The sequence below is a fragment of the Cornus florida genome, unplaced genomic scaffold (genome assembly GCF_030987335.1).
Source record: "Cornus florida cultivar Cherokee Brave unplaced genomic scaffold, ASM3098733v1 CherokeeBrave_3.0.0_Hap2_Chr08, whole genome shotgun sequence".
Taxonomy (NCBI): Eukaryota; Viridiplantae; Streptophyta; class Magnoliopsida; order Cornales; family Cornaceae; genus Cornus; species Cornus florida.
The window spans coordinates 30,282,080-30,295,596 of NW_026775578.1; the positions used below are offsets into that span (position 1 = coordinate 30,282,080).

A 13,517-nucleotide genomic window follows, 5' to 3' on the forward strand; every position below is an offset into this window, starting at 1 on the left:
ACCTAATTAAGTTTTTGTTAAAAGTGAGAATACTTTTGAGAATTCATGAGGTATAATAGGTATAGAATGATCTATTTCCTGTTACACATTAATATACATCGATTTATAACGGTGGTGTCAAACGTCATAGTCACCCTTTTTGGGACTTGAGGTCACTAGTGTAACTCTTACCAGCCTAGTGGACGAGATTGACTCTAATACCATCTGTCCCAATCCGTCCCGCTGTACAGATACTGTCGGTTTTGCACATTGTGCTCACAATTTTTAAAACGCATGTACACAATTAGAAGACGTCCATGCATATATGTGCCAACAATCTCTTCCCCAACCCCAACGCGTGGGACATCACGCTATTGGGCCGAACAATGCCAAAAATAAAAGGCAATCTCAAAATATGCGCAATTCTTAGAAGGCATGGTGGCTTTACCAATTTCACAATCCCAATGATACACAAATCCTTATTCTGATGGATTGACCTGGTTTCATTTCCCAACCAAAGAAAGAGAACTGTGTGTGTGTGTGTGAGAGAGAGAGAGAGAGAGAGAATTGGGCTGAATCAAATGAAGATATATAGATAATAAGTCAAAACAGAACATTGTGAAAAGAATCAAATTGCAGGTAATCTTATATATTAGGTAAAAAGTTCATCCAATCCCCACAATTACAAACTTATACCCACATCTCTGAGATGGAAACCATTTCTCCTTATGTACACCCCCAACAACAACACAAGGAAAAGCAATACAAAAAAGTTGTGAGAACCCTACCTACCATTCCTTTACCTTTTCCTCCAAAATATATATCCTTCTGCACTGACCCGACTTTATTACTCTACATATTTAAGACAGGAACAATATTGACAACCCAAAATCTTCTTCTTAACTCTCCAATTTATCCCCAATCCCAAACAAAAAAAAAAAAAGAAAAAAGGAAAAAGAAAATAGGTATTGAAATATATAGTTACGGTTTGGAGACGAACTCTCCACAACAGTCTCAAAACATTTACCTTGGTTTTGGTTGCGATGCAAATGACCATACAGGTCGGGCAAGCCTCTGAGCTGATGGACTACCCAATAATGTGGCCTGAGACCGAGTGAGCATCTCAGCCATCGATGGGGTTTGATAGGACTGAACAAGACTTGAACCGTCTGTGGAGTCACCTCGTGCAGTTGCTCTCTGCCATGAGTGTGAGCTCAGTCCTGACAGTATATATGCCCTTCCTGATGCCTCGTACACATGCCTGCTTGCCATCCTCTCTTGCATCTCCTTGAGCTCAGCATCCAATGCAACACAGAGCCGGTCACGAGATTTAGCTGACACGGTTTCTGACAACACTCTTCGGCAACATTCAAGCGTAGAAACTGCACCAGCCAGGTCTCCCTGCTCAGCTGCGGTTCGTGCTTGTGCCATTGCCTCGGCTGCTTGAAACCTGTTGCGGTGCCTGTCCACTTCCACTGACACCACCTCTTGTCCAGCTAATTCAGGTCTCTTGATCCTAACTTCATCACTTTCCAAAGTCACATTTTCTTTAGTTAACGGGTCACTGTAGACTAATCTCACCTTGAACAATGATGTCTCTTTGCTTGAAGACTCTGCTGGGACATTAACTGAAACCAGAAAATCCCTCTCCTCGTCAGCATACAAATCTCCAACATCAATAAATCCCATACGCCCATCTTCCATCACACGGTTTGAGTAACTTCCTGCTTTTAGAGAACCAAGGTGGAGGCTTGGGTGCACACACTCAATAACCACTTGCAATTCCTTGACCACAACACTCAAAAGCCCCCCAATACACTGTGCAAATGCATCCTGAATCACAGCTTCAGTCTCAATAAAAGAAAAGGTTCCTCCAGAAATCTCCGAAATTGAATGCATCGATGAAGCATCATGATCAGTGCCAAACCCAAAAGCATGCACAGGAATCTTAAATCCTGCACTGTCAGTGCTATGAATGGATAAAGGAAGGAGCAACTGGTAATTTGGTTGATTTTGGTTGCCAACTGGACCACTGACGGTATATGTGTCCTGTCCATCAGACAACAGTATTATACTGGCAACTGGGTTCTTTTCCCTTCGGTCTTCCATTACCTTCGCACCCTTTCTCAAGCCTTCAGCAATATTTGTTCCTCCATTTGCGACCAATGAGTTTACAGCTTGCAATGCCTGCTGTCGTCCTGCGTCAGTCATTCTACGGAGGGGGAAGATGCGTCGGGCTGTTGAAGAGAATGCAATAACTGACATCCTGTCATTGGGGCCGAGATTTTGAATCACAAACCCCATGGCTCGCTTTAGCAATGCAAGCTTGGTACCTGCCATGCTACCACTGATGTCAAGCACTGTGACAAGGTCGACTGGTGCACGGGGAGTTTGAGAAATTTGTGGCAAGTTGGCCTGGTTTATGTTGAGATTTTGTCCTGAAATTGAAATGGGAGCTTTAAGATGGACCAGAACATTAAAGTTATCACAAGAAGTGAACTGTGGGACTTCTGGAACATGTGGGTATGTTTTAATCTGTATTGTCCTATGAGAGTTACTATCCACAGCATTCTTTTCAGGAGTGCTTCTCTCAGCAGAATTGGGTTGATGATCCAGGGATTCATCATCATTGAAGACAGCCGGTTCAGGAGCTTGAAGCAGTGGCGCGGTGTGCCGATTGGCATTTGGACAAGGGGGAGGCAGTCGGCGAATTACAGTCATCATGGCATTATTTTGGGGCCAATCTACAGGATTGATTCTTGCCCTTCCAAGAGGAGGATCCAAACTAGGACCCTGCAAGGGAATTTCTTTCCACTTTGCTCTGCAAACCGGGCAAATTTGATTTCCATGTTTCACATTTGAAGCAATACAATGGAAATGGAAGGAATGCGAGCATTCTGCAGTAAATATGGCATGGCCATCCCCACGTTTCATTGTGGCCAAACATATCGAGCAGATCTTCTGAAAGTTCAAATCAAACACCAGTTAGAAAGCATAAACTACAATCAAAACGAGGAGAAGATATAAGACCTATTCAAGATGAGTAATAGCACTAAACTAAACACATGCAAATTAGCTGGTATATATATATATATATATATAAGAGCATCATCTCCGCAACTAGATACAATATCTGAAATCATCAACACCAGATCAATGAATAGTGGCATAAATAAAAGCAATTATTCAAAACGTGAAACCGAGTCTAATGGGCTATGGACACTATCTGAAATCAGCAACATTATCTATTAAAAAAAAAAAGAAAAAAGAAAACAAATCACAAACACTAGACCAATGAATAGTGCTACACATATAAACAACTATTCAAAATGTGAAACTGAGTCTAATGGGCTATGGGCGCTATCAGAAATCAGTAACACTATTTATCAGAAAGAAAAAACATAAAAATAAAAATCACCAGCACTAGACCAATGAATAGTGGCATATATATAACCAATTATTCAAAATGAGAAACAGAGTCTAATGGGCTATGGGCACTATCTGAAATCAGTAACACTATTTATCAGGAAAAAAGAAATCACCAGCACTAGACCAAAGAATAGTGGCATAGATATAACCAATTATTCAAAATGTGAAACAGAGTCTAATGGGCTATGGGCACTATCTGAATATACATAAAGGCCTACTGATCTTACCACATGTTTTTAACTACATCACATAGTTAATAATTACTTGACATTGCACTAAACTTGAAAAGAATAGAGGATTCCACATTATTAATCTCACTCCGAAATTGAAAAATCTATAAGCACTGAAATTCCACATGAATTTATATATTGTGGTCATTCAAACAGTAGGACTGTAGTATTGGTCGAGAGACAATTGTTACACTATTCCTATGAAAAGGAGACAAGAAACAGGTTCTTATATAATAAACTGAGTGGATGCATATTTTACTACAATTCAAATTAATTTTTGTCATCGAATTATCGTACTTATTTCTAATGATATTATTTGATACAAAAGCAGATTAAACATTAAAGAGGTCTCCTGCTGTGAATTTCAGCACTTTAATGCACTTATCATATGAGAATATATCATTTTTGAGATGAATAAAAACTCCTAAATTATTAGGTGTAGATGTAAACCAAAGATGGAGGATGCACGCCATGCAAGAGACTTCAAAAGCAGATTAAACATTAAAGAGGTTTCCTGCGGTGAATTTCAGCACTTTAATGCACTTATCATGAGAATATATCATTTCTGGGATGAATAAAAACTCCTAAATTATTAGGTGTAGATGTAAACCAAAGACGGAGGATGCACGCTATGCAAGAGACTAGAACAAAGCATCCACGTCCAGATTAAGTGATGATAAGTTTTATATGTAAATGATATATTTAATTCTTAATCCTTCTTTTCATTTAATTCTAGCAGGAGTATTTCTCTTCACATTCTTTCTTTATTCAATTTATTCCTCTGAATCTCTTACCACCTAGAATTTTTGTGATTCCATCGAGACTAAATCATTATAAGCATTATCACAAAATTGAGCTGGTAGTTTTGTTAATTGATCCACAGAGATCATTTTTGCAACCAACAAAGGGTTGCATGTCAACATCGAAGCAAAACAAATTATTTCGTAAAAGCATATTAAGATGCATGAAACAACACTCCATCTATCCATACAACCATAAAGAACGAGAGAGAAAGAGAGCCCATCTCTTTAGAGAGAGAAGTGAGAGAACTTATTTTTCTTGGTGCTTATTCGTGGCCATCACCAGCAAAGAGTACTCTTCACAACCAATCTCTTTCAATTAGATATACTTTGCTCTGTTGTGTCAAGTACCCAAGATAGATAAAAAGGAGAGAAGACCACTCATAGTAGGGTTTTTAATTAGGCACCAGATCTTAAAATACAGAACGAAACTCCCCTTTGGCTCAACTCACTCAAGTTTAAATTAATCCCACTATTTGGAATTTAAAACAATAAGCTCAATCAAAGAAAGTACAGTAAAAGGGTTGTTCGCCAATTTTATGTAAATGGATGTGGATACCGGTAGTTATATATCTCCATCTGCAAAATAGGCAATTTTATTCCATACGAAAATTATGTACACAAATTACATTTGTTCGTTACTTGCAGTTGATATCTGCAGGGAATTGAACAAAAGGTCAACGTTTGGTCTTTAACGTATGAAGGTCATATTAGGGATAAAAGCAAAATCAACTTGTGACTTTGAAGATTAATCAATCAGTTACAGAATAATACGAAGAATAAAAGTTTTAAAACAACCAAGGAGATAACTCATCTATCAAAGCTTGCTGCTAGAATTTTCTCTCCCCTATCCTATTTAGCTTCTTTAATGAAGTTTGACAAAACTTGCTGCTAGAATTTTCTCTCCCCTATCCTATTTAGCTTCTTTGATGAAGTTTGACAGCTAGAAAACTTGCAAATTAATGGTCAACAGATGTGGCCACCAAACAAGCTACTTTTGCTCCAAAGGAAAGAGGAAAAAGGAAAGTTATCATTTAGTCTTCTTTAACTATTCAAGTAAAATGATAATGGTCGGGAAAGGGACTTGTGAATTAACCCCACAAGCCAAAGAGTGGAAAACAACAAGGCATCCAGTAACTAATGCACTAATCTGATGTAAAGCCACTTGCAGGAACAGGACTTCAATAGAAATTAATTTGAGATATAGATATTCAAGCCAAAAAAAATATCATCAAAATATTTCATGCAATTTTAGCAGAAGCAGATGAAAAGAGAATAAATTGTGAATTACTAAACAACAGGGAAAAAAATTCTAGAAATAATGTAAAATCCGCTACACCAATACTTCGAAATCCTAAACGGCCAGTCTGATTGCCAAGAAATGTAGGAAGTAGAAAGCTGCTACGATTTGGAAGCTGGAATTAATTGTTATTGAAGACACTGACGGAAACAGAAAGATCCATTAAACAAAGCTCAATCAAGTCTTTAGCCTTAATCAATTCATTTTTTTAAAAAAAATAAAATAAAAAAAATTTCGGAGAAGCACAATATATATATATATATATATATATATATATATATATATATATATATATATATTATATTTGATTGTATGTGTATGCATAAGGAGGATAAGCTTCAATACCGTACTTCAAAATGTTAGTTCTGTTTTCATAGAAACCAAACGGTGAGAAATAATGAATGGTTCAGGGGAAAAAATAGTAGAAATAGCACAAGTTGTGAGGAGCAATTATAGATCCAAAACCTTGCTAGAGCAGTTGTATTTTCAGCAAAATAAACGATTAAAAAAATTATTATTTTTCCCACTTTTTCTCAGCTTCCAAACAGTGCAGAAATTGAAAACCACCATAAAATTCATAAACAAGTTCAATAACAATAGAATAGAAGGCTTTAAAACTAACAATACAAACCTTAGATGACCGGCTCATACTTTTCGATAACCGCAAACCACGAGACGACGGCGTCGGCGTGGTCGGCGCCGCCGGGGTATACGACGGCGAAAGCAAAGCGGCGTCGGATAACCTCTCGGATGGAGGCGACTCGTCGTCCACAGTCCCCGGCACATACACACACAGATTCAGACCAAGCGCGATCTTCGCTTTCCTCCATTTGCTCGCCATTTCGCTTCCTGAGTTATCCACCACACAAAATCAGATTCGTTGGAGCTGATTCCAGGGAGAGAAAGCCGCAAAATGAAAGTTTAGAGTGAGAAGAGAGTTGAAGAAGACGATTTAAGAGCAATGGAAAACGTGCACGCAAACCGAGGACTTTGAATGAGTAAGATGTTTAGAGAGAGAGAAAGTGAAAGGCTACGAAGTTAGGGAAGAGGATTGAGTCGTAAATAGCAGAGGAGCGAATCAGTATTTGATTTAATCTTCTTGTTGGCGGCCATGAACGATATATATATATATGTATGTAATATATATTTAGAGAGAGAGATCTAGAGAGAGAGTGTGTTGAAGGAGCACTGGTTTTTGACCTTGTTTGCTGGTTGTCGCGTTGAGAAATGTATAATGATACACACATTGAAAAAAGCACGTTTTGGTTGAATGAGGAAAGCTGAATGCTTTATACTCCTCTCAATTTTCTTTTCCTGAATTACCCTCGTGTTTTGTTCTAATTTACCACACAAATGGATTGCTCGCTGCTAATTTGACAAATTTGTGAAGATCTTTTAGACACGAACTCAACCAATAAAATACTGCCACGCAATCATAAAGCGGTAATTAGGTATAAATCCATTAAATCTTAAATGAAAAATCTTAAAAAAATACTCTCAAATTATTACGTTTTTTTTCTTTCTAAAAGAGTTAGTCAAAGTGTTGACTCATACGAAAAGGTTGTTTTCTGTTTGGAATTAGTGACATTTGAGTATCCTTAAGATTGTGTAATCGGCATATAAATTGTGATATTTTTATTAATTTGGAGGTTAATAATTTTAATATATATATATATATGTATGTATTTTTGTGTGTTTATATATAAGTTTCTGAGTTAAAATAATATATTTTTTTCCTAGCTACTTCTTTATTATAGATTAGGTTTTTCTTCCAGATTGGGGGGCTAGCATGCTTTGATTATTCAAGCCAAATGAATTTAATATACATGTATATATTTTGAAATCTTGAGCAAGTTTGAATCAGACAAATAAAATTCAAATCTATTTGAATATTCTAAATATATAAAGATAAGGGATTACTGCTTCAAATCTATTTTATGCTAAAAATCATATACAGTCAAATATAGGTCTCTAAGTTTACAAATCATATACAGAAATTCAAGTAATTTTATCAAATTTGAACTTTTCTATTAAGGTAAAGTACAGTTACACCCCTTGAGATTTGACAAAAGGACACTCAAATGAAACTTACCTATTTTTTGGACAAAGACACCCCCTAAAAGTTCAAAAATGGACAAAAACACCCCCTTTACATGACAAATTGACCAAATTACCCTTTGACAGTTTATGAGACTTTGTTAACTTTACAATTTAATAAATTGAACCAATTTACCTCATGAACAATTTACGCATAAAAAAAAAAGTAACAAAAAAAAAAAAAATTTTATATTGTTCACTTACAAATGTAGACGTCTAAAATGATTTTTTGATCCAATACATATATTTCAAATAAATTATATTTTGTTATTACTTCTTTTCTTTTTCTTTTTTATTTTTAAATTAAGATGCTTAATTCTATCATCTAAAAATATTAAACCAATCTCTTTTTCTTAAAAATAAAAAATATGATATCAGTATAACTTTATGGATCTTAAATTATATATCAAATATTATGCATTTTCCAACATAAAAGGGAAAAAATAAAATAATAATAAAACAAAGGGGAAAAAAAAAAAAACAAAGGCATGCATAAAGTTAAAATGCATAAAGTTATACCGGTACCTGTTTTCTTTCATATTGGGAAATGCATAATATTTGATATATAATTTAAGATGCAAAAAGTTATACTGGTACTAGATTTTTTATTTTTAAGGAAAAGAAATTGGTTTGATTTTTTTAGATGAAAGAATTAAACATCTTAATTTAAAAATAAAAAAGAAAAAGAAAAGAACTACTAACAAAATATAATTTATTTGAAATATATGTATTGAATCAAAAAATCATTTTAGACGTCTACATTTTTAAGAAATTGGGACATTTATAAAGTAAAAAAAAAAAAGTGAACAATATAATTTTTTTTTTTTTTTACTTTTTTTTATGCATAAATTATTCATGAGGGTAGATTGGTCCACTTATTAAATTATAAAGTTAAAAAAGTCTCCTAAACGATTCAAAGGGTAATTTGGTCAATTTTTCATGCAAAGGGATGTCTTTATTCATTTTTGAACCTTTAGGAGAGTATTTTTGTCTAAAAAATAAGTAAATTTTCTCTGAATGTTCTTTTATCAAACCTCAAGTAGTATGGCTGTACTCTACCCTTTCTATTATTATTATTATTATTATTATTATTATTATTATTATTACATGTGAAGGAACAATATGCTGAATTTGGATAATTGGATCCATACGTTGGAGACAGTCATAGCTGTACTTGTAGTGTCATATCAACACAAGAAATATCATACAAAGTAATTCCACTAATGAAGCAAAAAGTGAACATTTACATTGCATTTGGACATATTAGTACTCCTCCAATGCAAATTCTTTTTATTTACACTTTCTAAATTAATTAATGTATGAAAATTTATATATATATTTATATATATGCACACACAGACACATTTCATGCCAAAGAAACATACACACCACGAGTACTACAGACACAGCTAATGACACTGATACAAAAATATTTTTGTGGGTGCTGTTATTTAAGCCGAAATTGATTTGGGCGTGATATACGCACCATACCAATGGGTTCCAGATACGATGTGTCTATCGAATTTAGTCGATTTTAGTCAGGAAATAATTTATTGTAGACATTGTTTAAAGACTATTCATATTAATTGCAATATATTTCCTTCTCTCTCTTTTTTCTTCCTGTATTTATTTCAATACTATTCATAGTAATGGAAATATATTTCATTCTCCCTATCTTGTTTTCTTCATGGTATTTAGTTTTTCTTTATTGAAATGATATGGGTTAGGGAAATGATAAGAGAACCGAATCAAACAACAGAATAAAAAGTTAAACTTAACGTGGCTCAGCCATGTCAGATTATTTTTTTAAAAACATAACTCCTACTTCTTCCCTTCTCTCTCCTTTCTGCCTCTAATTCTCTCTTTTTGATTTCGCAAAATTGAAGATAAAATGAAAAAATCTAAATTTCTTCATGTTTTGCAAATACAGAAGCACAAAACCAAAACAAAACAAAAAAAGTAAATAAAAAATAAAAAATAAAAAATGAAAAGCTACAACTGTTGTTTCTTTCCTTCAGATTTTGTATCATAAAAATCAAATAAAAACTTTGAGAAGATTCATTATTTCTCTTCTCTGTGTTAGTTTTTATTTTATTTTATTTATTTATTTATTCTGTAAGAGTTTAATGTGATTTGTAATGGCAACTCTTGTATGGATATTTACTTACCAAAAAAAAAAAAAAAAAAAAATCTTTTCCATATTTTTCATCTAGATTGGAAAGATTTATTCTTGGAAGATTTATGAATAGTGAAAAGTAGGTGATCTTGAAAAAGGAGCGAGAATAAAGAATTTTGGATCTTGTTTCTACAATACTTTGGATATGTGCATATCAAGAGAAGGGATGTATAAGAAGAATTGGTGAAGAACCAGATACAGAGAAGAGGATGGAGAAAAAAGAAGAAGAGAGAGAAAAAAGAAAAATTGGGAGAGAAAAGATCGATGATAAAGGGTTAGGTAATAAAATTATTTCACGTGGACAAAACCACGTAAGATTCGGTATTTATTTCTACAGAAACCTTATAATCTCTTGAACTCATTTAGGATCCGTTTGGCAATTACAATATTTGCTATTTTTGTTTTGACCCAGAAGTAATGTTTTTGTTTTGAAGTGTGTTCGATATTCTTTAGAAGTCGTGTTTGGTAACGTGTATTTGTTACAAATTTTTGTAAGCAAAAATATAAAAACATATTTAGTAAAAAGTATTACAAGTTTGAAAAATTAAATGACTAGTTAAAAATGTCATTTTAGAGTGTATCATTATTATTTTTTTGAACAGTGCTTTTTCTACACTGTGAAAAGCAATAATTTAAATTGTTGCTATAATTATTTTTCAAAAGTATTTGTTTCGTACTTTTATTTTGCTAAAATACACTAACAAAAAAAAAATACTCCCTTAACTCCTAAATTCCAACCTTTGGTGATAAAAAATTTACTACTAAAAGTTATAAATATATATATATATATATATATAAACAACTTGTAAATAATGATATTTATGCAGTTTTATGACAACTCACCCTTGAGGCTCAACCTTATCAAATGGGTGATGTCATGCAGCATTTGTGTTAGTGGCCGGCTGTCAAACAAACTTCTCTCTCTCTCTCAAGAAATCATTGACTTTTTAAATAAATTGCTCAATGGAATATTATGCCATAATCCATTTCTGGAAACCCTAATATATGGCATGTACACCCACACATACATGCATGTACAAATTGAGAAAAATATTCCCAATAGTACATCCATGACTTGCAACAATAAATAAAGTGGCATTATGATGCTTATGTATGGATACCCACACATACATGCATATGCAAATTGATAAAAAATTTCCCATTTCTAAAAACCCTAATATATGAATGCACCCATACATATATGCATATACAAATTGAGAAAACAATCTCAATAATACTTTTGCGGTGATTCCGGATTATTAGTCTCAGTTAATTATCATTGGACACATAAGTAAAAAGTTTTTTAAAAAATTTATATATTTTTGACACAATTACTTGTGTGTTTAACGATGATTGATTTGAAATTAGTGATTCTAAAATTATGTAGTAACTTCTCATTTTCATGATTTGCTGTAGTGGATAGGGTGGCCCTATTACGATACATGTGTATACACGTACATACATATACAAATTGAGACAAAAGAATTTTAATTTCTAGAAACCCTATCTATATATATGAATCCCGGTCAATCACTATTGAATTTTTTAACACAATTACGTTGATGGACCCGCTATCAATATTAATTCCGGACATGACTTGCTGTAATGAATAGAGTGACCCTATTATGATACATATGTATGTATATCATCCACACATACATGCATATACAAATCGAGAAGAGAAAAAAATCCCAATAGTTAGGGATGTCAATTTTTACCGCCCCGCCGGGACCCCGCCCCGTCCCGCCCCATTAATAACGGATATGGGAACACTTGTTATATCGTTGGGGCAGACATGGATACAAATTTTGTACCCGTCGAGGGTCACGGGGCGGGTAAGGGTTCAATATACATATCCTAGGGGCCCCGCCCCGCCCCGCCCCGCATATAACTATATTTAATATATATATATATATATATATATATATATATATATATATATTAATAAGTTATTTTAGCGGCTTACCCAATTACCCATCTCTTACAATCTTAATTTTGGATGTAAACTTGGTATTAAATTTGCTTTTGTTTTGGTTATGGTGAAAGTTGGAGCTTAGAACTTCTTGTGATTTGGTTGTATTAAACTTTTATTTTTGTTTATTATGTTCTCTGAATTATGTTATGTGCATGTTATTTTTTTTATTTTTATTAGGATACATAATTTTATTTATGTTGTGTCATTCCTAGGCTTTGCACATTTAAATAGCAGGAGTTTAAGTTCGAAAAAGTGGGAGAAAAAAATTTGTTAGTGGGGCGGGTACGGGGGCACAGTATTTCCTAACGGGGCGGGGTTGGATTTGAAAATCCAACTCGTCGCGGGTTTTGGGACGGGCATGGACTTGACAAAAATTAAAAGGGGCAGGGCGAAATTTAGGGAAACCCGCTCCAAACCCGCCCCGTTGCCATTCCTACCAATAGTACTTCCATGACTTCTTACGATAAATAAAGTGGTCCTCTATTATTATGAGGTATGAATGTTGGGCATGGGTCAAAATTGTCAAAATGGTGGGATTTCTGAATGATGTATTAAACACATGAGTTGATAAGTACTAACACACGTGCACATCATCACATGAGTTGTCTTGTGGTGCCCTCTGTCAACCCTTGTTGACATTTTTACACCAAATCTTCATCATATGTATTCATCATTAATTTTACTTTTCTTTTTATTTTTATTTTTATTATTATTTCTTTTTACCTTAACGAAAAAAAAAAAAAATTCATTTGTTCACTTAAATTTTTATTACTCTGTAGGGGGATGAATTTGATTTAATGGTTAAAAGTACAGATATGGTGGGTTTAAACAATGATTATAAGAAGAACTTAATTTGCAGGCTATTGATACTTGTGTTTGACATTGCACTTAAAAAGTGGATCTTATGTTAAATTGACACTAATTAAAAACGATGATATAATTTCTTTTTCCTTTCGTTTCACATGTTCCATCAAATTATACTAATTTGTTTGTGTTAACAACCTAATTATGGTTTTAATGGAAGTCCTGAGATTTGGCATTTTATGGTCAAAAAAGATTATCACATATCAACTTTTCATAATAGCTCATAAGTTGAATTTTTTTCCAACTGCAATGCATGTGTTTGTGTCGCTCTATCATGAATTTTTTTTTAAAAAAAAAAACAAGAAAAAGAAAACTTTTCCTCGAGTTTGACCAGCTCGATTAAATTTGTCTTTTTATCTAAGTCAAAAATTTCTTTTATATATATATATATATATATCTTAGCATATGTTAAATGAATAAAAGATGTATTTAATGTTCGGTAGAACCAAAAAATCAAGCTGCCTATATATATGTATGACCAAATTCATTCTATATATATGAATATTAATGAAGTGCCACTGTAGAATTCCCAACTAAGCCATATTAGGTGTTCTTGGAGGGAAAAATGACATTCATAGTTGACCATTGATAATATTCATGTACTAGTTGGTCGGTGAGCATAAAATGTCAAATTCTTGGAACTTTTTTGTTTTTCTCTGTTAATATT

General features: G+C 33.6%; 1 protein-coding gene across 1 annotated transcript; it reads right to left on the reverse strand.

Annotated features, from left to right (window-relative positions):
• Positions 1-595: 595 nt before the first annotated feature.
• LOC132271077 (E3 ubiquitin-protein ligase WAV3) lies at positions 596-7,003 on the reverse strand. The gene is made up of 2 exons (XM_059772340.1): positions 6,370-7,003; positions 596-2,940 (listed from the first exon to the last, which is right to left on the reverse strand). Exons 1-2 carry the CDS (start codon positions 6,577-6,579, stop codon positions 1,003-1,005), a joined length of 2,148 nt encoding a protein of 715 aa, XP_059628323.1. The 5' UTR covers positions 6,580-7,003; the 3' UTR covers positions 596-1,002.
• Positions 7,004-13,517: the final 6,514 nt, after the last annotated feature.

Bases quoted from the DNA above. Each gene is read 5' to 3' on its own strand.
- LOC132271077 (XM_059772340.1), bottom strand. From the start codon at position 6,579: ATGGCGAGCAAATGGAGGAAAGCGAAGATCGCGCTTGGTCTGAATCTG. The intron at 2,941-6,369 runs GTTTGTATTGTT...TTGAACTTTCAG, and splicing joins GTATGAGCCGGTCATCTAAG to AAGATCTGCTCGATATGTTT.